This window comes from Erythrolamprus reginae, chromosome Z, assembly GCF_031021105.1.
Source record: "Erythrolamprus reginae isolate rEryReg1 chromosome Z, rEryReg1.hap1, whole genome shotgun sequence".
NCBI lineage: Eukaryota > Metazoa > Chordata > Lepidosauria > Squamata > Dipsadidae > Erythrolamprus > Erythrolamprus reginae.
Genome location: NC_091963.1, coordinates 103,463,440 through 103,487,806, shown reverse-complemented (window position 1 = coordinate 103,487,806; position 24,367 = coordinate 103,463,440). Strand labels below are relative to the sequence as shown.

The following is a 24,367-nucleotide window of genomic DNA, read 5'->3' as shown; positions in this document are numbered from 1 at the left end:
TGGAAAGGCATTTTCAACTTCTGGAGGGCCTCCAAGGGGGGCAGGGGAGGGCGTTTTCGCCCTCCCCAGGCTTCAGGTAAACCTCTGGAGCCTGCAGAGGTTGAAAAACAGGCCTATCACTGTTATAGAGCTTGGGCCTACTTTCCACCCCAGCAGGTCCCATATCCTTCTCCTTGTCCCACATCCGCTCACCATGCCCATCGCACACATCCTTAACCCAAGCGCTGGAGCTCTTTGAAAGGTGTGATGAGTGACATGGAGTAAGGAGCTAGAGGAGGGTATGGGGTTCGTTGCAGGGAATGTGAAGGGAGGTGGGAGGGCACTACAGCACTCCCAAGTCTTACATAAGAATGAACAATCACAGGGGCAGTGCAGTGACCATAACTTCAAGATCAGATCATAAATAGATTGGGGGGCAGGGACTAAAGTGACCAGTTGTAAGTCGAGAGCTGCCTGTAAGTGAAAATGGAAAAATAGCCTGGAAATAAGGGTTTTTTTGGGCGGGGGAATCATAAGATGGTTGGATTTTAATAAGCCACCCTACAGATAGGTTGAATAGGGAGAATGGGAATCGTTATCTGGCTCATTTGTGATAAGTATATAGCCAGTTAATTTTAATTTAATTTAATTTATTAGATTTGTATGCCGCCGAAGACTCAGGGCGGCTCACAACAACAATAAATGCAGTAAACAATAATACAAATCCAATTAATAAAAATAGAATTAAAACCCCTTAATATTAAAAACAATCAATGCGACAGTCATAGCATTCTCAAGTGCTATAGTCAGAAGAGAGGGGGGAGTTAATCCCCCCATGCCTGGCGGCATAAGTGAGTCTTTAACATCTTGTGGAAGACGGGGAGGGTGGAAGGGGAAGTTGATTACAGAGAGCCGGGGCCGCCACAGAGAAGGCTCTTCCCCTAGGTCCCACCAGACGACATTGTTTAATCGACAGGACCCGGAGAAGCCAACTCTGGGACCTAATTGGCCACTGGGATTCATGCGGCAGAAGGCGGCCCCGGAAGTATTCCTGTAGTTCCTTGCTATCAGGCATATATTTCTGATGTTTATTCTCTCTTGGTTTGCCCCTCAATGTCATTCCCACCAACCTACGTCTACTATCTTAGCAAAAGACCTTCAACTCCCTTGTGTGTCTTGGCTCTATTTTTAGGAAACTCCAAGCAAGGCCTGCGATGCAAGACATGCAAAGCAAGTGTGCATCTGTGGTGTTCGGAAGAGGTTTCTCATCAGCAGTGCCTGGGCAAGACAGTAAGTAGCTAAGCAAAGCTATTCCTGGGTTAGGATACAAAGATCCAAAGAGAAAGAAGATTAGAGATGGGCTGCTAAGGTGGAACGGCGACGTGTGCTCGCCCCCGTGGCTCTGAGTGCTAGCGGAGTCCAGCGCAATTCTGGTACTGCCATGGGCGCACCTGCATGTCCGGATGCGATTTCGCTCCCTGCCCAGGTGCAGTAGCAGAATTGCGCTGGACTCCGCTAGCACTCAGAGCCACAGGGATGAGCACACGTCACCGTTCCACCTTAGCAGCCCACTTCTGGAGAAGATGGACTCTATTTTATACTTTATACATGTTCTGCTGGGCTCTCTGGTAGGAGCCTCCCGAAAATTCAAGGGTACAAATTTCAGACACACACATGTTTGAAAATTCAAAACAATGTTCTTTATCACAAAATTCAAAATAAACTAAGCACACTTTTTGCATTGCAAAGAGCACTCGTCCCAAAACAACCGGGTAGCCTGTACAATTTCCCTTAAGCAGTCATTAAGTACTTAGCTAGCAGCTGTGAAGAAATCTCACACTCCTTCTTCTTCCAACGAAGTGAGACACACACACACACGTTGTTCTGCTTTGGTTTCAAAGGCGTGAAAAATCAACAAAGTCCAGAAAACAGCAACACATGATTCCTGAAGAACTGCGATCAGATACTCTTTCACAACGGCCAAACCCACACGCTGCTATTTATAGCAGCAGCCCTAATTACTGGAGCCCCACCCAACCAATAAATGGCCTCATTTTCTCTTGTAATAATCCTTCAGTTGTTGTCTCCTATGCATCACTCTATGCATGAGTGGATGTGTCATTAATTCTTGTTCAGAATCCAGGGATGATACAGATGATTGATCTCCTCCTGGGCTGTCTGCCAAACTCCCCTCTTCCCTGTCACTCACACTTCCTTGGTCAGAGGAGGCTTCATCGGCAGATTCCATCGGGAGCCAAACAGGCCTGCGGCATGTGGATATCTCCCCCACATCCACCTGCACATTCCTTGGGGCAGGAGCTGGGCCAGAGCTAACCACAACAACACAGGGTTGATGTAATACAAGTAGGCCTCACCTAACATTCAATTGTTGAACGATTGTTTGACATTACAGTGGTGCTGAATGAAGGAGTTTATGTGCAGTTCTAGATGTTTCTGCCATTGCAGTGCCTCCACGATCAACAAAATTTGGTCCCATTGGAGCCTGCCTATTGGGGCCCGCCAGCAGTCTGTGCAGCTGACAGCGGTTACCATTCGAGAGGAGACCGACTTGGTGATGCGCCAACAGCCTGTGCAGCAGGGCGCCCGAATTGGACAGTGAGGAGGCTGGCGAGGACTCTGTGCCAGAGGCAGAGGTTCAGCCAGGGTCTTTAGAACCTGCCACAATAGATTACTGTGCAAACTAGAGAAAAGTGGGATAGACAGCAACACTACCAGGTGGATTGGCAACTGGCTGACCAACTGCACCCAGCAAGTAGTCCTAAATGGGTCCATGTCCACATCGAAAGAAGTCAATAGTGGGGTACCACAAGGAACAGTCCTAGGCCCAGCACTTTTCAACATATTCATTAATGACTTAGATGAGGGAGTAGAAGGGGAACTAATCAAATTTGCAGATGATGCCAAGCTGGCGGGAGTGGCCAACACCCCAGAGGATAGGCTAAGGATGCAGAGGGAATTAGGCAGATTAGTGCAATGGGCACAAAGAAACAAAATGAAGTTTAATGCAGAGAAAAATACGACACTACACCTAGGTAAGAAAAACCCAAAACACACATACAAACTGGGCAAAAACACTCTCAACAGCAGAGAATGTGTGAGAGATTTTGGAGTCTTTGTGGACAACAAACTAAACATGAGCCAACAATGTGCAGCAGTGGCTAAAAAAGCCAACAAATCTTAAGCTGCAGGAATACAGATATAAGAGGAATACACTCCTATTCACCGCTTTGAGTTATTTGACTAAAATTAATAAAGGCAGGATACAAACAAACAAATAAAAGAAATGCATGATTGATTGCCAGTGCCATAGCCTATATAGTACATACATTCTGCAGGAGGAAGATGGGCAGTGATATGAGGGAGAAAGAAACAGGAGGGTGAATTCTGCCTACAAAGTGTTTGTGCATTTTGGATGAAGTCCAGTATCAAGAGCAGTGGCTTTGCACTCACTTTTTCTTGCAAACAAATCATTTTGGTGGTGCTGGTGTTTCAAAAAAAACAAATAAGTTCTGTGGGGAAAATATCCAAACTGGTCTCTCAAAACTGGGTGAAAAGTCATTCAAATGACAAACATTCAGTTTAAGTAAGTGTAAAGTGATGTACCTTTAGGCAACATAGAACTCTCCCCAAATTTTAGATATTTGTTGATATGACTTTATTTATTTATTTATTTATTTATTATTTAGAATTGCATGCCGCCCCTCTCCGAGGACTCGGGGCGGCTCACAGCAGAGAAAAACAAATCATAAATAATCTGAATACATTTAAAACATTTAAGATTTAAAAAGAAACCCCATATAGTACATACACACTCACAAGCATACCATACACAATTTAAACATGCCCAGGGGGAGATGTCTTAGTTCCCCCATGCCTGACGGCAAAGATGGGTTTTAAGGAGTTTACGGAAGGCAGGTAGAGTAGGGGCAGTTCTAATCTCCGGGGGGAGTTGGTTCCAGAGAGCCGGTGCCGCCACAGAGAAGGCTCTTCCCCTGGGGCCCGCCAACCGACACTGTTTAGTTGACGGGACCCGGAGAAGGCCCACTCTGTGGGATCTAATCGGTCGCTGGGATTCGTGCGGCAGGAGGCTTATCAAACAAAAGTCTTCAGGTTTTTCTGAATAGATATCTGTCATAGCAGTTTTGCGAAAGGCATATTCTATGATAGGTGTGACAAAATAAGGAATTGAAAATAAAACAGCCAGCATTATAATATCTGGTATAGCTATTTATTATTTATTTATTTATTCAATTTTTATGCCGCCCTTCTCCTTAGACTCAGGGCGGCTTACAACATGTTAGCAATAGCACATTTTAACAGAGCCAGCATATTGCCCCCACAATCCGGGTCCTCATTTTACCCACCTCAGAAAGATGGAAGGCTGAGTCAACCTTGAGCCGGTGATGAGATTTGAACCGCTGACCTACAGATCTACAGTCAGCTTCAGTGGCCTGCAGTACAGCAATCTACCTGCTGCACCACCCCGGCTCAATTATCTGGTATATTCTGTACAATTATGGTTTGGCCTGGAAGAAGTGCAGGGCAAGGGAGATCAAGATAATCATTTTCCTTACAAAGAAAGGCTGGAAAATGTAAGGCGTTTAGCTTAGAGGAAAAAGACTAGTGGTAAGGATATTACTTAGGTGCATAAATTAAGCATGACATGGAGAAAATGGACAATATATTTTCTTCTCTCAAGAGAAGAAAGACGAGAAGAAAAGGTCATCCAATGAAGCAATATCTTAAGATTGCTTAAGATTTAGAATAGGCAAATAAAAGGATGTTTTCACATAGCACATAATGTGGTATTCCTGGTGATGGCTACTAATATGAATGGCTTTAAAGCAAGGTTTGTTATCTTCAGATTTATTTTTATTTATTTTATTTATTCGATTTTTATGCCGCCCTTCTCCTTAGACTCAAGGTGGCTTACAACATGTTAGCAATAGCATTTTTTAACAGAGACAGCATATTGCCCCCACAATCCGGGTCCTCATTTTACCCATCTCGGAAGGATGGAAGGCTGAGTCAACCATGAGCCGGTGTTGAGATTTGAACTGCTGACTTACAGATCTACAGTCAGCTTCAGCGGCCTGCAGTGCAGCACTCTACCTGCTGCGCCACCCCGGCTCTTAAGATTTGAGAGCGTTGGTGAGACCACATTTGGAATACTGTGTTCCGTTCTGGAGACCTCACCTACAAAAAGATATTGACAAAATTGAACGGGTCCAAAGACGGGCTACAAGAATAGTGGGCGGTCTTAAGCATAAAACGTATCAGGAAAGACTTAATGAACTCAATCTGTATAGTCTGGAGGGCAGAAGGGAAAGGGGGGGGACATGATTGAAACATTTAAATATGTCAAAGGGTTAAATAGGGTTTAGGAGGGAAGTGTTTTTAATAGGGAAGTGAATACAAGAACAAAGGGACACAATCTGAAGTTAGTTGGGGGAAAGATCAAAAGCAACATGAGAAAATATTATTTTACTGAAAGAGTAGTAGATCCTTGGAACAAACTTCTAGCAGACGTGGTTGGTAAATCCACAGTAACTGAATTTAAACATGCCTCTTATAAACATATATCCATAAAATATAAAAAATAGTATAAGGGCAGACTAGATGGATCATGAGGTCTTTTTCTGCCGTCAGTCTTCTATGTTTCTATGTTTCTATTTAATGTTGCCTCTGGACAATATGCCTCCAAATAAGTTATGGGAACAAGGGTTGGGGAAGATAGGTCTCCTTCTGCCACTTAAAAGTACTCAAAGACATTTATTTATTTATTTATTTATTAGAGTTGGAAGGGACCTTGTAGATCATCTAGTCCAACCCACCCACCCACTCAACAGGATTTCTTACACCATTTGAGACAGATGGCAGTCCAATCTCCTTCTGAATAGCTACATGGCTATTGTGAGAATCAAAATGTTTATTTTTCACATTTCTGAACTACTGGTACCTGACTTCCTCTGAAATCTTAGTATTCTTAGCAATATACAATAAACTGTAAAAAATATAATAGCAGTATACACTGTAAAAAATAAAATGTTAGAATTACAAGTTTTTGAATTGCTAAAAAATAGCTAATAAAGGGCAAAGGAAATGCTGAACTAAGATAAATTTTGAGCGATTCAAGAAAATTCCTATTATGTAAGATCAAAATTACCATATATGACCAGGTTTGGTTTTTAAAATTGCCCCAGCAAATTGTATAAAACATAAATCAATGAACATAAAGTAGACATAAAGCAACATGCCAAAAATATATTTCTCGCAACCCTTTATTTTTCTCTATACTTGCTGTTAGTTCCAGCTGTTCAGAAGTACTATGTAAGGCAAACAGCCCACGTGTTTTAAAAAATATGTCCCTCAGTCTCTTGAAATCAAATATTTCAATTCTTTGTTACCTAATAAGTCTTTCTTAAACTGGATAAATCACTTCATTTGTCTTATACATTCTTTAAACTAACAGTAGATTAGTATTTTATTTCTAGACACTTGTAATTTTTTTCACTCAAGGACATTCTAAAAAGCACTTGGCCACTAATAAACATTTTAAGGTATTTATCAATCCACTTCTCTTGTTTCTTTTCTTTTGTATTTATCCTTAACAAATTGTAGCTTATGGAATCACACTTTAATGAGGTGTGTTTCGCTGCATGCAAATAGTTGCTTGTATTGCAATCCTTCCTCCAGGTGAGCAGTAAACCAAGAAAAGTAGAGGCGATGTGCATTCTGAGAATAGTTAAGAAAGAAATAATGGAAAGGAGGTTTGCAATATAATTTGTTCTAATTTGTGAACATTATCGACATATTAAACTTCCATTATTTATTTTGTTGTGCAAAAGGCAGAATGAATAAACTGCAGTATTACAATACACATATCTTGCGCTATGGTTAATTATATTTGATTTTCTGGTTTTATCAATATGAATTACGTATGCTTTCTCTGGTTCAGCAATTGATATTATGATACAGAAAGTGTTATATCGCTTGGAACCAGGTTTCTGTAAAATAGTTTTGTTTCTCTTTTCAGATTCCACAACTTTTGCCTTATTAGATTATATTTCCATGTTTCCTCCAGGGATCTCAGAACAGTAGATTCCCAACAGCTCTGTAAGATCAATGTTAGTAGATGAGCAAGGAATTTTCTCGGTTTGAAACCAAATTCAATCTGCTATACCAGATTTCTAGAATCAAAGAGTGAATCTAAGGATCACCATTTTTAGAAGCCGATGTAGAGTTCTAGATTATTTCCTCTCCTGTTTTACTTAACTTAAAATTTCTCTAAAAGTTCAGTGATACCTCGTCTTACAAATGCCTCGTCATACAAACTTTTCGAGATACAAACCTGTGGTTTAAGATTTTTTTGGCCTCTTCTTACAAACTATTTTCACCTTACAAACCCACTGCCGCCACTGGGATGCCCCGCCTCCGGACTTCCTTTGCCAGCGAAGCACCCGTTTTTACACTGCTGGGATTCCCCTGAGGCTCCCCTCCATGGGAAACCCCACCTCCGGATTTCCGTGTTTTTGTGATGCTGCAGGGGAATCCCAGCAGGGGATCCCAGCAGCACAAAAACGGGCGCTTCAGTGGCAACGGAAGTCCGGAGATGGGATTTCCCAGCGAGGGGAGCCTCAGTGAAATCGCAGCATGGCAAAAACACAGAGGTCCGGAGGTGGGGTTTTGAGGTCTTCAGTGTTTTTGTCATGCTGAGATTCCCCTGCTGGGATTCCCCTGCAGCATCACAAAAACACAAAAGTCCAGAGGTGGGGTTTCCCATGGAGGAGAGCCTTAGGGAAATCCCAACAGCGCAAAAATGGGCACTTCAGCTGGCAAAAGGGGTGAATTTTGGGCTTGCACGCATTAATCGCTTTTCCATTGATTCTTATGGGAAACATTGTTTCGTCTTACAAACTTTTCACCTTAAGAACCTCATCCCGGAACCAATTAAGTTTGTAAGACAAGGTATCACTGTATATAAAGAGGAAATAAAGTATAAACTAGTTCTTTGTAAAGTTCCTATATTAATTCATCCTCTCAGCAGTACGGCAGAGAATCAAGCACATAATAGTACTCTATAGCAGCCATTGAAATATCCTTCTGTATTTCGTTCCTCAGCAGGCAACCTCTTTCCGCCGTAATCTTAGTTCTCCTCTGCTGCTACATGAACCACAGCCCCAACCAGCCCCAGCCAAGGAATCTCCTCCTGCAGGTAAACACTTGGCTACTTCTAAAGCCTGAAAAGTAAAAATTGTGACAGAAACACAGCCATGGAAAAAGGATGGTGGGGTGGAAAGGCAGAGCTTCCCAAGGGAAGGGTTCAAGACGGCAGATATGCATGTACAGTGCATGTAAAAAAAAAGGGGGGGGATTTTATAGTTCTCATCTTCTGACACCTAACCTCTAAATTGCCTCTGCTGACTCCTCGATGGATATTTAGGGGTAAGAAAGAATACAGAAGCAGCAGCAAGAAAATACCGGAGAGTTATACTTAGGAGATTACTATGGTGCTGGTGTCATCAAGTAAAATGCCATGATTGAGGCAGGACAATTGCATGGAAGGTTTGGGGTGGGAGGGGGTGGGAGGGAGGTTCATTTTGGAATTCAAAGGCCTCCCAGATCCCAATTTAGCAAATAGATTCTTTATCAGGGAACCAAGTACAGTGGTACCTCTACCTAGGAACTTAATTCGTTCCGTGACCAGGTTCTTAAGTAGAAAACTTTGTAAGAAGAAGCAATTTTCCCCATAGGAATCAATGTAAAAGCAAATAATGCGTGCTCCTCCCAGGAGATTCCTAGAGAGGCCCCACGGAGGCTTCTCCCCACCTTTTCCGGCCCTGTTTCTTCCCAGGAGATTCCTAGAGAGGCCCCCCGGAGGCTTCTCCCCACCTTTTCCAGCCCTGTTTCTTCCCAGGAGATTCCTAGAGAGGCCCCACGGAAGTTTCTCCCTGCCTTTTCCAGCCCTGTTTCCTCCCAGGAGATTCCTAGAGAGGCCCCACGGAGGCTTCTCCCCACCTTTTCTGGCCCTGTTTCCTCCCAGGGGATTCATAGAGAGACCCCACGGAAGCTTCTCCCTGCCTTTTCCAGCCCTGTTTCCTCCCAGGAGATTCCTAGAGAGGCCCCACGGAGGCTTCTCCCCACCTTTTCTGGCCATGTTTCCTCCCAGGGGATTCATAGAGAGACCCCCCGGAGGCTTCTCCCCACCTTTTCCGGCCCTGTTTCTTCCCAGGAGATTCCTAGAGAGGCCCCCCGGAGGCTTCTCCCCACCTTTTCCGGCCCTGTTTCTTCCCAGGAGATTCCTAGAGAGGCCCCCCGGAGGCTTCTCCCCACCTTTGTAAGAAGAAGCAATTTTCCCCATAGGAATCAATGTAAAAGCAAATAATGCGTGCTCCTCCCAGGAGATTCCTAGAGAGGCCCCACGGAGGCTTCTCCCCACCTTTTCCGGCCCTGTTTCTTCCCAGGAGATTCCTAGAGAGGCCCCACGGAGGCTTCTCCCCACCTTTTCTGGCCCTGTTTCCTCCCAGGGGATTCATAGAGAGACCCCACGGAGGCTTCTCCCCTCCTTTTCCGGCACTGTTTCCTCCTAGGAGATTCCTAGAGAGGCCCCACGGAGGCTTCTCCCTGCTTTTTCAGGTTACAGTTTCGGAGGTTCGGGTTTGTAAGTGGAAAATGGTTCTTGAGAAGAAGCAAAAAAAATCTTGAACACCTGGTTCTTATCTAGAAAAGTTCGTAAGTAGAGGCGTTCTTAAGTAGAGGTACCACTGTAGAAGAATTTGACCGGTCGTTGCAACTCAAATCTGTCCTTCCAGATTGTAACTAGAAAGCATGGCGGGTTAATCTGGCTGATGAGAACAGATTTCACTCAATGCACAAGGATTTTTTACAAATCATCCAGGACAGCCTATGCTTCGCAAAGTTCAGAATAATAGAATAAAGTGACCCTGCTTGTGACAGCTTCCTTTGCTTCTCCTTTGTGCATGACAATCCAATTCTAAAATGTATCTGGTTTACCAGCAGGCCCCAGTGGGAAGGTAGATCCCGTTTATGAGACTTTGCGCTACGGCACTTCACTGGCCTACATGAATCGCTCCAGCTTCAGCAGCACCTCAGAGTCCCCCACCAAGAGTCTGGTATAGTCCCTAAATTCAAAGATTTCATTTTGGTAACATTAACAGGTCCCTGATGAGCACATTTGGGGTTGAGGGAAACCCTTTGTGAAATCTAGAGAAGATAGGGCAGAAAACTTTTTATTGAAAATGTATATGTGTGGAAAAAAGGATAGGAAGAAAAATGGAAACTATGAGTAAATCAAGAAAGCAATACACGTTTCTTTCATTAGTACTCATTATATAAAGAGTCAAGGTCAGTTTGTATAGTCAAAGCAGATTGCAACATTCAGCCAAACTTGGCTGGTCTCAAAGAGGCATTTATTTCTTCCAGAATGAGAAGGAGGAACTAGTTCAGAACACAGAAGGCTCAACAGCAAGTGGACCAGCGGCAGAGGAAAATATGACTGATAATGGTGAGTAAAACTCCCATTCCCACTTACAATGTGACGTAGGTAAAATAACCTATTTTGTTGACCATGCCCAATGTTTACTTTCACCCCACCACATCCGTGTCTATATATGTAATACATGAAAGGAGGGATATGATTAAAAAAAATGCTTCACTGTGCAGAATATGATACATTAACACAAAAATTGAAAAACGATAAAAAACTACAAGCTATAGACACATGGAAAAACTTTTATAACTGGGTTAACAACCGAAAAAAGAACAGATGTACATATGGTTAAAATAAAAAATGAAAGATAGTACAAAAGCAAACCAAATATAGATAAATAATACTTTATTTATTTGTTGACAAATTCTTTTTACCTGTGTTATTATTGTTATCGCTATATATGTAAATATATGTATAATTTATGTATTTATATGTGTATAATTTCGCTGATACGATTATCCGTGAACTTACAACAAGACAAACGGTAAGGATGCAGCAGGGGAGGGGGGAGGGATGGGAATATATGTTGTACTGTCTTATAACAGACATCCTACAATTGTATTCACAAATTGACGACAATACACCGATCTGTTTTTTGTGTTTTTTAATTTGTATATAACTCAATAAAACTTATTTAAAAAAATAGATTTAAAAAAAAGGAGGGATGGCTCAGCCTGTGTCAATGCAGTCACACACCTCTCTTGCTCCCTTGTTTTCTTTCTCTGTCTGTCTCTGTCTTTGACTCTGTTGCTCTCTGTCTCTCTCTGTCTGTCTGTCTCTCTTCTCTCTTCCTCTCTCTATCTCTCATTCCTCCTTCTCCTTCCCTGTCCAGTTCTGCAAAGTGCACAAAATTAGGTGGAAAAGATGTTTGGAACAAAACCTCAGCTTTGGCCTTGGTCTTCCTCTTTGTTTGTTTTCCTTTCCCTTTCTATGTGTAATTTTTACACAGAGTTATTGTGTAATTCATAATTTCCATGGAAGCAGAATTTCCATGGTCTGTTATGGGATGGAATTCATCAGGTTCTGGAGAATCGGAAGCGGAAATTTTGAGTCATTCAGAGAACTGGCAAATACCATCTGTGGCTGGCCCCAGAGTAGAGAGGGAATGGGGATTTTGTACCATCCTTCCCCTGAAATGGGGTGGGAATGGAGATTTTGGAGTATTATTATTATTATTATTATTATTATTATTATTATTATTATTATTATTTAGATTTGTATGCCGCCCCTCTCCGTAGACTCGGGGCGGCTCACAACAGTGATAAAAACAATACATGGTAACAAATCTAATAATTAAAATCTAAAATAACAGTTTTACATTACAAAAAAAACCCACCAATAGATAAAATACATACACACAGTGATATCATGCACAAAGTTACATAGGCAAGGGTGAGATGTCTCAGATTTATTGATTGATTGATTGATTGATTGATTGATTGATTGATTGGATTTGTATGCCGCCCCTCTCCGTGGACTCGGGGGGCTAACAACAGTGATAAAAACAGCATGTAACAATCCAATACTGAAACAACTAAAAAAACCTTATTTATAAAACCAAACATACATACAAACATACCATGCATAAATTGTAGAGGCCTAGGGGAAAAGAATATCTCAGTTCCCCCAAGACTGATGACAGAGGTGGGTTTTGAGGAGTTTGCGAAAGGCAAGGAGGGTGGGGCCAGTCCTAATCTCTGGGGGGAGTTGGTTCCAGAGGGTCGGAGCCGCTACAGAGAAGGCTCTTCCCCTGGGTCCCGCCAGACGACATTGTTTAGTCGATGGGACCCAGAGAAGACCAACTCTGTGGGATTCGTGCGGCAGGAGGCGGTCTTGCAGATATCCTGGTCCAGTGCCATGAAGGGCTCTCCTGCCATGCCTACCAAGCCAAGCCCACAGAACTGGTAGGGGAAAAAATTGAATTTCACCCCTGGTTGGAAATAAAATTCATCCCAGAAGTCACTGGAGATATCCAAGCACTAAATCTTGCTCTTTCTGATTCCATCTTCTTTCACATATTGTATATTTTGTTTTCAATTATTACATCCTTGCTTACTGTTTGGTAGGCTGTTTGGTAAACTGATGCAGACAATCTCAAAAAAAGAAAGCATTATCTTCCAAAAATGGTTCTAATGCAAATTCACCCCTTTAGTCACAAATTATACTGTGGAAACCAAGACTAGCTCAGAGATTAAGGTTTATGACTTTGGACGCTTTCAGTTCTCACGTGTTTTGCTAAAGGTGAGGGTGAGGTTATTTGGGAATCCTTAAAAAAAAAAAGATTCCCTCCGTACAAACACTCCTCTAATTGCCGCAAAGGCCATCTAATTAAAATTTCCTCTGAAAGCTAGGTCTATCAAAAGGAGTTGCAAAAATCCAATTTTGTTACCCCCTAATCTTTGCAACCCAAAGAACATCATTTTGCCCAGATTTCCTATCAGTGACTGCTTCCCTGATTTCTGAATGTTGTTTCTTAGTGAATTTCCAGAATCTCTTTGTTATCTCTGATTTTGGATTACATCCTCCTCTGAGAAAAAGAAAAGAAAGAATATATGTTTTGTTGCATACTTGAATGATGAGCCTTAATATTCTCTGCCTTTGTTTCCCCCCTTTCAGTTTTCTCAGTGGCCACAGAAGGCGAGAACCCTGTATTGGAGGAAAAGAACTCAGGGCAACAGGTAGAAAATGTACCCATTTCATTTCAAGATTGAGAAAAAGCAGAGATTACCCCAAAAATGTAGGATATAGCCCCTTCCTCAGATTTTTCATTCTAGAGAAAGAGGGAGGAAGGCAGGAAAGGAGAGAAATTGATCACAATAATGTTACACAGTGATACCTTGTCTTACGAACTTAATTGGTTCCGGGACAAGGTTTGTAAGGTGAAAAGTTTGTAAGATGAAACAATGTTTCCCATAGGAATCAATGGAAAAGTAATTAATGCGTGCAAGCCCAAAACTCACCCCTTTTGCCAACCAAAGTGCCAGTTTTTGCGCTGCTGGGATTCCCCTGGTACTCCCCTCCATAGGAAACCCCACCTCCAGACTTCCGTGTTTTTGTGATGCTGTAGGGGAATCCTAGCAGGGGAATCCCAGCAGGAGAATCCCAGCAGCACAAAAATGGGTACTTCGCTGGCAACGGAAGTCTGGAGGAGAGGTTTCCCAACAAGGGGAGCCTCAGCGAAATTGCAGCATCTAAAAAACACGGAAGTCCTGAAAACCCCACCTCCGGACTTCCGTGTTTTTGTGATGCTGCAATTTCGCTGAGGCTCCCCTTGTTGGGAAACCTTGCCTCCGGACTTCCGTTGCCAGCAAAGTGCCCGTTTTTGCACTGCTGGGATTCCCCTGCAGCATCGCAAAACACGGAAGTCAGGAGGTGGTGTTTCCCATGGGAGGGAGCCTCAGGGGAATCCCAGCAGAAGTCCGGAGGTGGGGCATCCCAGTGGCGGCGGCTTGGGTTTGTAAGGTGAAAATAGTTTGGAAGAAGAGGCAAAAAAATCTTAAACCACAGGTTTATATCTTGAAAAGTTTGTATGACGAGGGGTTTGTAAGACAAGGTATCACTGTATTTTATATTTAATTATGTTTGGCTTTTATTCCTTTTTAAAATTCAAGAGCCAAAAAATTGTTTAGTGCAGTAGTTCAACTTTAAAAGTACTGTAGAGTGGCATTGAAGAATACGTCATAACTTTCCCTTTTTAAATAAGCCTACTCAGTTATTTTCTCTTGTGGGATAATTCTTTGGCATTCCAAACCAGAAACTCTCTACCCTTTCTTGTCGAAGTGTAGTTATTTAGTGATGGCCCACTATAATAAACTTCCTTGGTGAGTCATGGAGGAGGCAGACATTTTATATGTGTGTAGAATTTCTTAAAGAAAAGTGAGGGACAATGAGAATGACTGGCAAAATAACCTCTGCTAGACACAATTAAGATAATTGTGTTTAGTGTTGGGAAATGAAGACTGAGAAGGTTATGACTGCATTATTTGGAGATATTTTATCCAGAGGAAGGCCATAATCTGTTCTCTGGCAAAACGAAAGATTCTGTTTGAAAGTTAAGAACATTTCTTGATGGCAAGGGGTTCAAGGGGACATTTGCTAAACATGTTTGGGCAGTGTGAGTCAGATGTTTGTCATCCCTGCTTTAATCTGGGTTTTCATATTGAGTGGGGGCAGAATTCAGTGGCTCAAATGCCACCCCCCATGATTCTATAAACAATTTAAAAGTTCAGAGCTCTGCTTTTTAAAGAAACCAAGTGGCATATGTTCTGATTTGTTTTTTCTTCGAATACTGTGTTCAGTTCTGGAGACCTCACCTACAAAAAGATATTGACAAAATTGAACGGGTCCAAAGACGGGCTACAAGAATGGTGGAAGGTCTTAAGCATAAAACGTATCAGGAAAGACTTAATGAACTCAATCTGTACAGTCTGGAGGACAGAAGGAAAAGGGGGGACATGATCGAAACATTTAAATATATTAAAGGGTTAAATAAGGTCCAGGAGGGAAGTGTTTTTAATAGGAAAGTGAACACAAGAACAAGGGGACACAATCTGAAGTTAGTTGGGGGAAAGATCAAAAGCAACATGAGAAAATATTATTTTACTGAAAGAGTAGTAGATCCTTGGAACAAACTTCCAGCAGATGTGGTAGATAAATCCACAGTAACTGAATTTAAACATGCCTGGGATAAACATATATCCATCCTAAGATAAAATACAGAAAATAGTATAAGGGCAGACTAGATGGACCATGAGGTCTTTTTCTGCCGTCAGACTTCTATGTTTCTATGTTTCTATGAAAGTTGTGAAAAATACAGCCAAGCAAAACAATTGATCCCAGGATGGATAGAAGGCTGAAAAAAGGCTCTTGTCAACTGAGTGTGTGATCCCCCCCCCCCCACACAGCTTTACTTTTATGCTGGCTTTTGCCCTTTTCCTGACCCATTTTGCTCAACTGCACACTTTCACAAATTCTTTCCAACAAACCATCACCATCTCTAGCATGGAAAGTAGCAAGTTCTGGTAATCATGAGATCTTTATCTGCCTGTAATAGCATTTTGCAAAAGCTGTAAAATGTAGGAACGCTTTGCATCAAAGGGTATTTTGCTCTTTATTTCAGACTAGATCCCTAAAGATTATACCATTATCTCAAGACTGCAATGTTTCTACTTGTTATTTCTTTTTCCAATAGCCATCTCAAGGCTCTGCACGCAAAGAGGTCTCGCCCATGTATTCTTACGTTGCTCTGTACAAGTTTCTGCCTCAGGAGAACAATGATCTGCCTCTGAAGTAAGTGTGCATTATTCTCGGATATCCAATCTAGGAATCCATAGTATGAGATAGGCCTAGTATCTTAGGCTTAGAATAACTTTAGTGTCACTTCGAATGTACATTAATCAGCATATATTCAAAAGACATTTCATTGCATTCGGTTCATAAAGGATCTCCGCCTCTAATATACACTACATGAACAATGAAGGAATGAATAGAATAGAAGAATAGAATTTTATTGGCCAAGTGTGATTGGACACACAAGGAATTTGTCTTGGTGCATATGCTCTCAGCGTACATAAAAGAAAAAGATACATTTGTCAAGAATCATGTGGCACAACACTTCATGATTGTCATAGGGGTCAAGTAAGCAATGAAGAAACAATCAATATTAATAAAAATCTTAGGATACAAGCAACAAGTGACATCATACAGTCCTAAGTGGGAGGAAAAGGATGATAGGAATGATGAGAAAAACTAGTAGAATAGAAGTGCAGATTTAGTAGAAAGTCTGACAGTGTTGAGGGAATTATTTTTTTAGTAGAGTGATGGTGTTCGGGGAAAAACTGTTCTTGTGTCTAGTTGTCTTGGAATGAATGAATGAATGAATGAATGAACGAACGAACGAACGAACGAACCAGCCAACCAACCAACCAACCAACCAACCAACCAACCAACCAACCAACCAACCAACAATAAACACAAAATTATACATATATCCACATATAGTATATGACATGGAGAAACAATACAGTCTAATTTGGATGTACACATGTACATTGCGAGAGAATCAAATCTTGCAAGTTTACCAGACAGATGGCACAGGGATCAAAGCTGTTATGTAATGTAGTGGAATTGCTAGAAATACTTCAAAACCTCTTCCCAGAGGGGAGCCGCAGAAACAGATTGTAAAGTGCCTGTGTGGGGTCTCTACTAATGCTTTGAGCTCTAAGCACAAAGCGCTTATAAGCAGTATCCTGAATGACAGGAAGCGAGCTTCCTATAATCTGTCCTTACCACTCTCTGAATAGACTTTCTATCTGAGGCACTGATGCACCAAACAGTGATGCAGTTTGTTAAACTCGCAATCGTGCCTCTGTAAAAAGTGGCCAGGATAGAAGGAGAGAGATGTGCTTTTCTCATCTGATGCAGAAAATGCAGACACTGGTTTGCAAGAATGACGTGTGGAAATACAGTATCAGTTCAGATTGTTACTTATCTGCACCCCCAGATGCTTAATACTGTTGACCACCTCTTTGGATGCATCCTTGATACTGAGTAGAGCAAAGGTCCCCAAACTTGGCAACTTTAAGACTTGTGGACTTCAACTCCCAGAATTCTCCAGCCAGCAAAGCCAACTGGAGAATTCTGGGAGTTGAAGTCCATAAGTCTTAAAGTTGTCAAGTTTGGAGATCCTTGGAGTAGAGTATGACCATGCCGGCTCTTCCTAAAATCTATTATGACCTCCTTTGTTTTATTAACATTTAAAGCCAGGTTACTTTTATTATGCCAGCCTACCAGATCCATCACTTCTTCCCTACATGCATCTTCATTGTCTTCCCAGATAAGACCTACCACTGTTGTGTCATCTGCATACGTCACAATAGGATTTGTAGCAGATTTGGCCCAGCAGTCGTCGGTCATCAAGGTGGACAGTAGCGGACTTAAGACACAGCCCTGTGAAGAATCTGTACAGAAAGAAATTGGAGTTGGAGACTTTTCTCCCAATTCACAAAAACTCTCAATAAGGAAACCCAGTATCCAAGTATATAAAGATGATTAAAATCTAACAGGCCCAGTTTGTTGAACAAATGATGAGGAGTTATTGTGTTGAACGCCAAACTAAAAACCAATAAACAGCATTTGCACACGAGTATTCTCCTCCTCCAGGTGTGCCAAGCACATAGGAAAGTGCATCATCTATAGCAGTGTTTCTCAACCTTGGCAACTTGAAGATATCTGGACTTCAATTCCCAGAATTCCCCAGCCAGCATTCACTGGCTGGGGAATTCTGGGAGTTGAAGTCCAAATATCTTCAAATTGCCAAAGTTGGGAAACACTGATCTATAGCAGTGATTTTCAACCTTTTTTGAGCCGTGGCACATTTTTTACATTTACAAAATCCTGGGGCACACCACCAACCAAAATGATACAAAATGACACTCTAACGCAGTACATATTATACATATAGTTAATAATATAGTTTCTAAATGTATTTATACTCACTTAGTGTGAAACCTGGGCCTGTTTCAATGAACACAAAAGGGATATCCTGGCAGGAATGGAAGATTGGGGACCCATGTTTAATTTCCCCACGGCACACCTGACCATGTCTCACGGCACACTAGTGTGCCACGGCACACTGGTTGAAAAACACTGATCTATAGAACAGATCTTCCAATAAGCAAACCGTAATGTAGAAGTAGGGGCAAGGCATGAAACTATGCCTTCCCCCTACTTATCAATCTCTCAAAGCATTCCATCATAATGCAAGTGAATGCAACAGGATGGTAATCATTAAGGCATGTGACGATAGTCTTTGTGGGCACTGGTATAATGATGGCAGTCTTAAAACATGATGGAACCACAGCCTGCTGCAATGAGAGGTTGAATATCTTTGTGAGAACAGTGGCCAGCTGGTCAGCACACTCCTTAAGTACTTGCCAAAAGAGGTTATCAAGACCAAGTATTGACTTTCCAAGTTAGACCTTTTGCAGGATCTTCCGAACAGGAGTTGTATCAGACCTGATACATTATGGCCTCAAACCATCCAAACAACATATTTAGCTTGTTTAGAGGATCCATGTCCCCCTTGCATGTCAGGGAAGCTGCCTATTTGGGTCATGACCCAAATACCTTGCCACAAGTGCCTCGAGTCCATAGGGTATTGAAAGAAGTTCTATACTGTCTAACTCTAGGCCCGCTTTTCTGTTTTTATAGCATGTCTCAAATCAGCTCTTGCTATTCTAAGGGCTTCCATCCACATCACCTGATTTGAAAGTGGTGTTTCTCACCTTTAACATCGCACAGCCCTCCTGTGACATCTAAGGTTTCTCATTTACTCATATGATAAAAGTCCTAAGGACACGGATATCCTCCAAACACGTTTGCATATAAGCAGACACACTAGAAGCGTATTCATTCACATCAGTATGTTGCCCATTCGTTGCAGCCTTTTAAAATATGTTCCAATTAATGCACTCAAAGCAATCTTGAAGAGCTTCCATAGCTACTATCTGCCACAATCTCACGTGTTTTTTTAAATTGGTTCTCTCTCTCTCTGATTAACAAAAGCTTATATGCTGGCATAAGCATCACAGAGAGATGAGGGTGAGAGGAAGCCTTAAATGCTTTCTCAATGTTAGAATAAGCTAAGTTCAGGATGTTCCCAACCCTAGTGGCAAAGTCCACAAGCTCAAACTCAGTCCAGACAAGACGGAGGGGCTGTGGGTTTGGCCTCCCAAGGACAATTACATCTGTCTGTCCATTATCCTGGGGGGGGGGAATTATTGACCCCCTCAGAGAGGGTTCGCAACTTGGGCATCCTCCTCGACCCACAGCTAACATTGGAGCACCATCTTTTGGTTGTGGCGAGGAGGGCATTTGCCCAGGTTCTCCTGGTGCATCAGTTGCAGGCCTACTTGGACAGGGAGTCATTGCTCACAGTTGCTCATGCCCTCATCACCTCGAGGTTCGATTACTGCACCGCTCTCTACATGGGGCTACCTTTGAAAAGTGTTCGGAAACTTCAGATCATGCAGAACGCGGCCGCGAGAGCCATCGTGAGGCTTTCCAGATTCGCCTCTTTTCTACAACACTCCGTGGCCTGCACGGGCTGCTGATTGGTTTCCGGTCACAATTCAAAGTGTTGGTAATGACCTTTAAAGCCCTTCATGGCATTGGACCAGAATACCTCTGGAACCGCCTTCTACCGCACGAATCCCAGCGGCTGATAAGGTCCCACAGAGTTGGCCTTCTCTGAGTCTCGTCGACCAAACAATGTCGTTTGGCGGGCCCCAGGGGAAGAGACTTCTCTGTTGCAGCCCCGGCCCTCTGGAATCAACTCCCCCCAGAGATTAGAATGGTCCCCACCCTCCTTGTCTTTCGCAAGTTACTCAAGACTCACCTATATCGCCAGGCATGGGGGAACTAGGACATCTCCCCCAGGCTTTCTTATGTTTTATGTTTGGTATGTATGTGTTATATGGTTTTTAATTGTTGGGGTTTTTATATAATTTTTATTATTAGATTTGTTCCATTGTTATACTGTTTTTTATTGCTGTTGTGAGCCGCCCCGAGTCTTCGGAGAGGGGCGGCATACAAATCTAATAAATTGAATTGAATTGAATTGAAGGGAATTAGGGAGTGCTGCTTTCAAGTTAGTATGATTGAAGTCCCCTACCACAATGAAAACCTCCTCCTGGTGGATTGTTTGCAAGTTATTGGTAGTGCTATAAAGAACACTCAGGACTTCAGTCTTGTTGGCACTGGGGGCTACACAGTGCCAAAAGTACTGTGAGACCTTATTAATGGGGCTTAGAGGAGCTACCACTCAAGATTAAGGCTGTGGTTGCTGGTGGGACACCTGCGAGTAATGTCTTCTAGCAGGCTATTTATTTTGCCCAGTGATTTTTATACTGTGGCATTCCCTACCTATCACTACCCAAAAGGCATCTGGAGATAAACTAGACTTTGTCTGTCCCTGCAGGCCAGGAGACCGAATCATGCTGATAGATGATTCTAATGAAGATTGGTGGAAGGTGAGCAGAACATTATAGCAGAACACAGAGATCTGAATATATACTGTATTTCCCATATGCAAGTAAAATATGCAACTTAACTTCTTATATGAACAAGTGTCACCAGGTGTGTTTGACCAATTGATTGATTGATCGATCAGTTGATATATATTTTTAACCTGTTCATTCAGAAGCCCAAGGAAGCTTGTGCAGCACTCCTTCCCTCCTACGTTTTCCCCACAACAACTCCAATAGAAAGAGAAGGACTGGCCAAATCCATCCAGTGAGCTTCATAGCTTACCATGTACTTGAACCATGGACTCCCTTATCTTAGGCCAGCAACTTGACATCCTCTGCTTTTTCGGAAAAGTCTTCAGAAATTTCCTGATAATTAGCAAGGGAGAGGATCCTAAAGATGTGGGTGAGAGGAAGGAAATCTGTAGCCCATTGTGATTAAAGGCTTCATCTTTGAGGATATGAGTAGATAGATAGTGTTATACTGGGCTTCACGTTACGAGCCACCAATTAAGTCCAAAGTAGAAATTCAAACACACACAGTTGTAAACAAAGTTGGTTTATCAAAAGGAAAATATTGTCCAAACACACTTTTATTCAGTCAAAGTGCTCTCCCACAACCCACAAGCCTTGAATGCTGTGAAAAACATAAAACAAAAGCAAAGCAGATAAAAGGCAGCTGTGAAAACATCACAGCCACCCCCCCTTCAAGAGTCCTCATGCTGTACTTAACTGTGAATTGTTCCACAAAGTCCTTGAAAAATCCTGAAGCAGTTCACAAATGTCTTTGTAAATCCTGAAGCAAACCATAAGTCTCTCTCTCACAAAACGGATAATCTCCCATGCCGAGAGGCAACAATGCTGGCAATTTATCAGCAGTCCCATTAGCCTAATTGCCCCAGCCATAGGTATTTTTCCCTTATTTTCTATAATACTTGCGCAGTTGTTCCTTCCTTGTCATAAACCTGTGTCTGCGAGCATCTATGATTCCCTCCTCTTCTGAATCTAACGATGATGACGATGATGATGGCTCACTAATGGGGTAATTAGCTAATGGGCTGCCTGTCATTACCTCCTCATCCGATCCTGCTTCACTCCCAGAATCTTCCCCTGACAAAGAAGCTTCACTGTCTGAAACTGTTGGCAGTAAAACTGGCCTCTGATAATGTGAGGATTCTCCCACATCAACCCCCACCATCCTTGGAGCAGGAACTGGCCCAGAGCCAACCACAACAGATAGATAGATAGATAGATAGATAGATAGATAGATAGATAGATAGATAGATAGATAGATAGATAGATAAAAGATTCCAACTGCATGTCTGCAGGTAGGTATTCTAAAGTGGTGGTTCTATCACTATAATTGGATAATTTAATTATAAACAATTATATGCTTCTTTACGTTACATTTCCTCAACCCAGGATAGCTTATCTAAAATACTGAAACAAGCCTTGTATGGCTTGCAGGTTAGGAGGAATACTATAGTGCCCTTTAGTTTTTATATATTTATTTCACTATATAACAGAGTTGGAAGGAATGAGTCACCCTAAACAGGGTGGCTGGGTGCGAATCAGCGGATGCAATAAGTGCAGAAAAATGTGAGCATTTTTCCGTCAGTATTACCACTATATCCTTATAAAGGCTCTTAAAAGTGTTTGTTCAGACCCGGAGTTATAGGTCCTCCACCATCGCTCTAGACGTCTCTTCTGGCCCTTCATCTCCCAGAGCACCTGAGTAAACCAGAGAGCTTGCCTGAATCCATTGCCATGGAAAGATCGCAAAGGCGCAATCCGGTCCAGTGCCCCCAATGCCACCCTATTCCAGGCAGCCACCAGGGACTCAGCTGAATTGTGGACAAGGGAGTCTGGTATCACCCCAAGCTCCCTCTGGAACCCTTCAGGGTCCATGTGACGTCTGGGGTAGAACCACTTAATTGGCTCCCTGCGGTGGGGGAGTAGCATCCTAAAGTCTAACTTCAGTAGGAAATTATCTGACCATGACAAGGGAAAAGAATCTACACCCCTTAATTCCTGATCATCTCTCCACTGCCCTAAGAGGAACACCAGGTCAAAGGTATGTCCCCACCCCCATGAGTCAGAACCTGAATTATTTGGGTCAGGTCTATGGTTGTCATGAAAGCCATGAACTCATGAGCCGCATCCGAGGGATCGGCAATTGACGGCAATTTGAAGTCCCCCAGCATCCTAAACCTGGGGATCTCCACCGCCAGCATCATAAACCTGGGGATCTCCACCGCCATCCTTAACAGCTTCGAGTCTACGGCATACAAATCTAATTAATAATAATAATAATAATAATAATAATAATAAGCGCCCGACTGGTGATGAAATACGAAATCCAACATAGTGATCTCGTTTGCTGTATTGTACTCACATAATAATCATAATCATAATAATCATAATCCTGGCTACAGCCTCTAGTAGCGCAGGCAGCTGGGAGGCAGGTACGTTAACAACAAGCCCTACTGAACCCCTGAATCCAGCCTCAAGAGGAGAGATTCACACTCAACTATTTCTAGAGGCAGAGATCCTATGAGGACAAAGACTTTTCCAAAAAATGGCTGCCACTCCACCACCCCTTCCCTAGAGTCACAGCTGATGTAAAACCTGAAACCCATCCGGCCAGATCTCTGAGAGGGAGACACACACACACCCCTTGGCCCAGCTATGTCTCAGTTATGCATGCCAGGTCAGCCCTCTCTTCCAGAGTTAAATCCTGAACGAGGGGGGCTTTGTTGAGAACAGACCTGGCATTAAGCAACAGCAGCTTGGGACCAGGGCCCTGACATCTCAAGTCACCAAGTATATGAGAGGGGTTGGAACATGTAATTGCTTTGAGACAGCGAGTCCTAGTTCCCTGAGAGCGGCCTATCCCGTACTCGCCATATCTAGCATTCCCAGTTACGACCGTAATACTCCGGCTCTCAAACACCCTATTCTGTCCTTCTTGTCATTCAGGTTATCAGAGAGTGCTCTGTACAGACATGCTGGTTTCTTATTTTTCTTCCTCATTGGAATTGTGCTACACTGGGCTTTTACAATCTCACTTTTCAAAGTTTCCCAGGCCTCTTGGATTGTTTTCCCCTATGGATTCTCATCCATGAAATACTTCCCAAGCTATTGAAGTCATATTTTTTAAACATTCCAAAATGAATCGTTGATAGTTCTCTGAATGGCTAACACAAAACTGACAAACTACATTGGGCTCTAGTCCGATTATTTATTCCTTGATGTTACTCCTATCATCCTGCCCGTGACACAGATATTATTGTACACAGAAGGTGATAAAGCTCTAAAACAATAAGGATAGTTCACCAATTCTTATTATTAAGAGCAAGTGTAATGGCAAATATTTTACTTCGTTCAGTTATTTATTTCTAAATAGAGAAACTTCTACTTTACCTTTATTAAAACCCTCCTCGCAGGTGTTTCCCAAACATGCAATAAAAATTTCAAAACAATAAATCCATTACAAAAACTATAATTACCATTGTGAAAAATGCAGTAGAAATCTGATGAAATGCTTTTTAATGCTTTTCTTTATTGCCTGTTGAAAACCCCCCAGGAAATATATGACCCTGCATGTACTTGCCATTAAGCAGAAGAGTTCTCTAGGGACAATTTTGTTTGCTATTGCTCTTATTTAAAATCCAGAGAATTACAGGTCTCAGTTTATAATTTTTATAAAAGGCCAAGTTGCTGTGGCTGCTGATGAGCAAGATATAAAAGTACAGTGATACCTTGTGTTACAAACTTAATTGGTTCCGGGACAAGGTTCTTAAGGTGAAAAGTTTGTAAGATGAAACAATGT

The 24,367-nt window shown here is 42.3% G+C and overlaps 1 protein-coding gene across 2 annotated transcripts in view; it reads left to right on the top strand.

Annotated features, from left to right (window-relative positions):
- STAC2 (SH3 and cysteine rich domain 2) overlaps positions 1–24,367 on the top strand; it is a 77,644-nt gene that overhangs the window by 45,528 nt on the left and 7,749 nt on the right. Inside the window, exons 3-9 of one of the 2 annotated variants that reach the window (XM_070726677.1) lie at positions 1,172–1,269; positions 8,122–8,215; positions 10,018–10,133; positions 10,444–10,525; positions 13,127–13,188; positions 15,702–15,799; positions 20,490–20,541. In XM_070726677.1, the coding sequence (XP_070582778.1) occupies positions 1,172–1,269; positions 8,122–8,215; positions 10,018–10,133; positions 10,444–10,525; positions 13,127–13,188; positions 15,702–15,799; positions 20,490–20,541 (602 nt within the window). The remainder of the gene's footprint in view (positions 1–1,171; positions 1,270–8,121; positions 8,216–10,017; positions 10,134–10,443; positions 10,526–13,126; positions 13,189–15,701; positions 15,800–20,489; positions 20,542–24,367) is intronic. The other variant, XM_070726678.1, reaches the window with a different exon arrangement.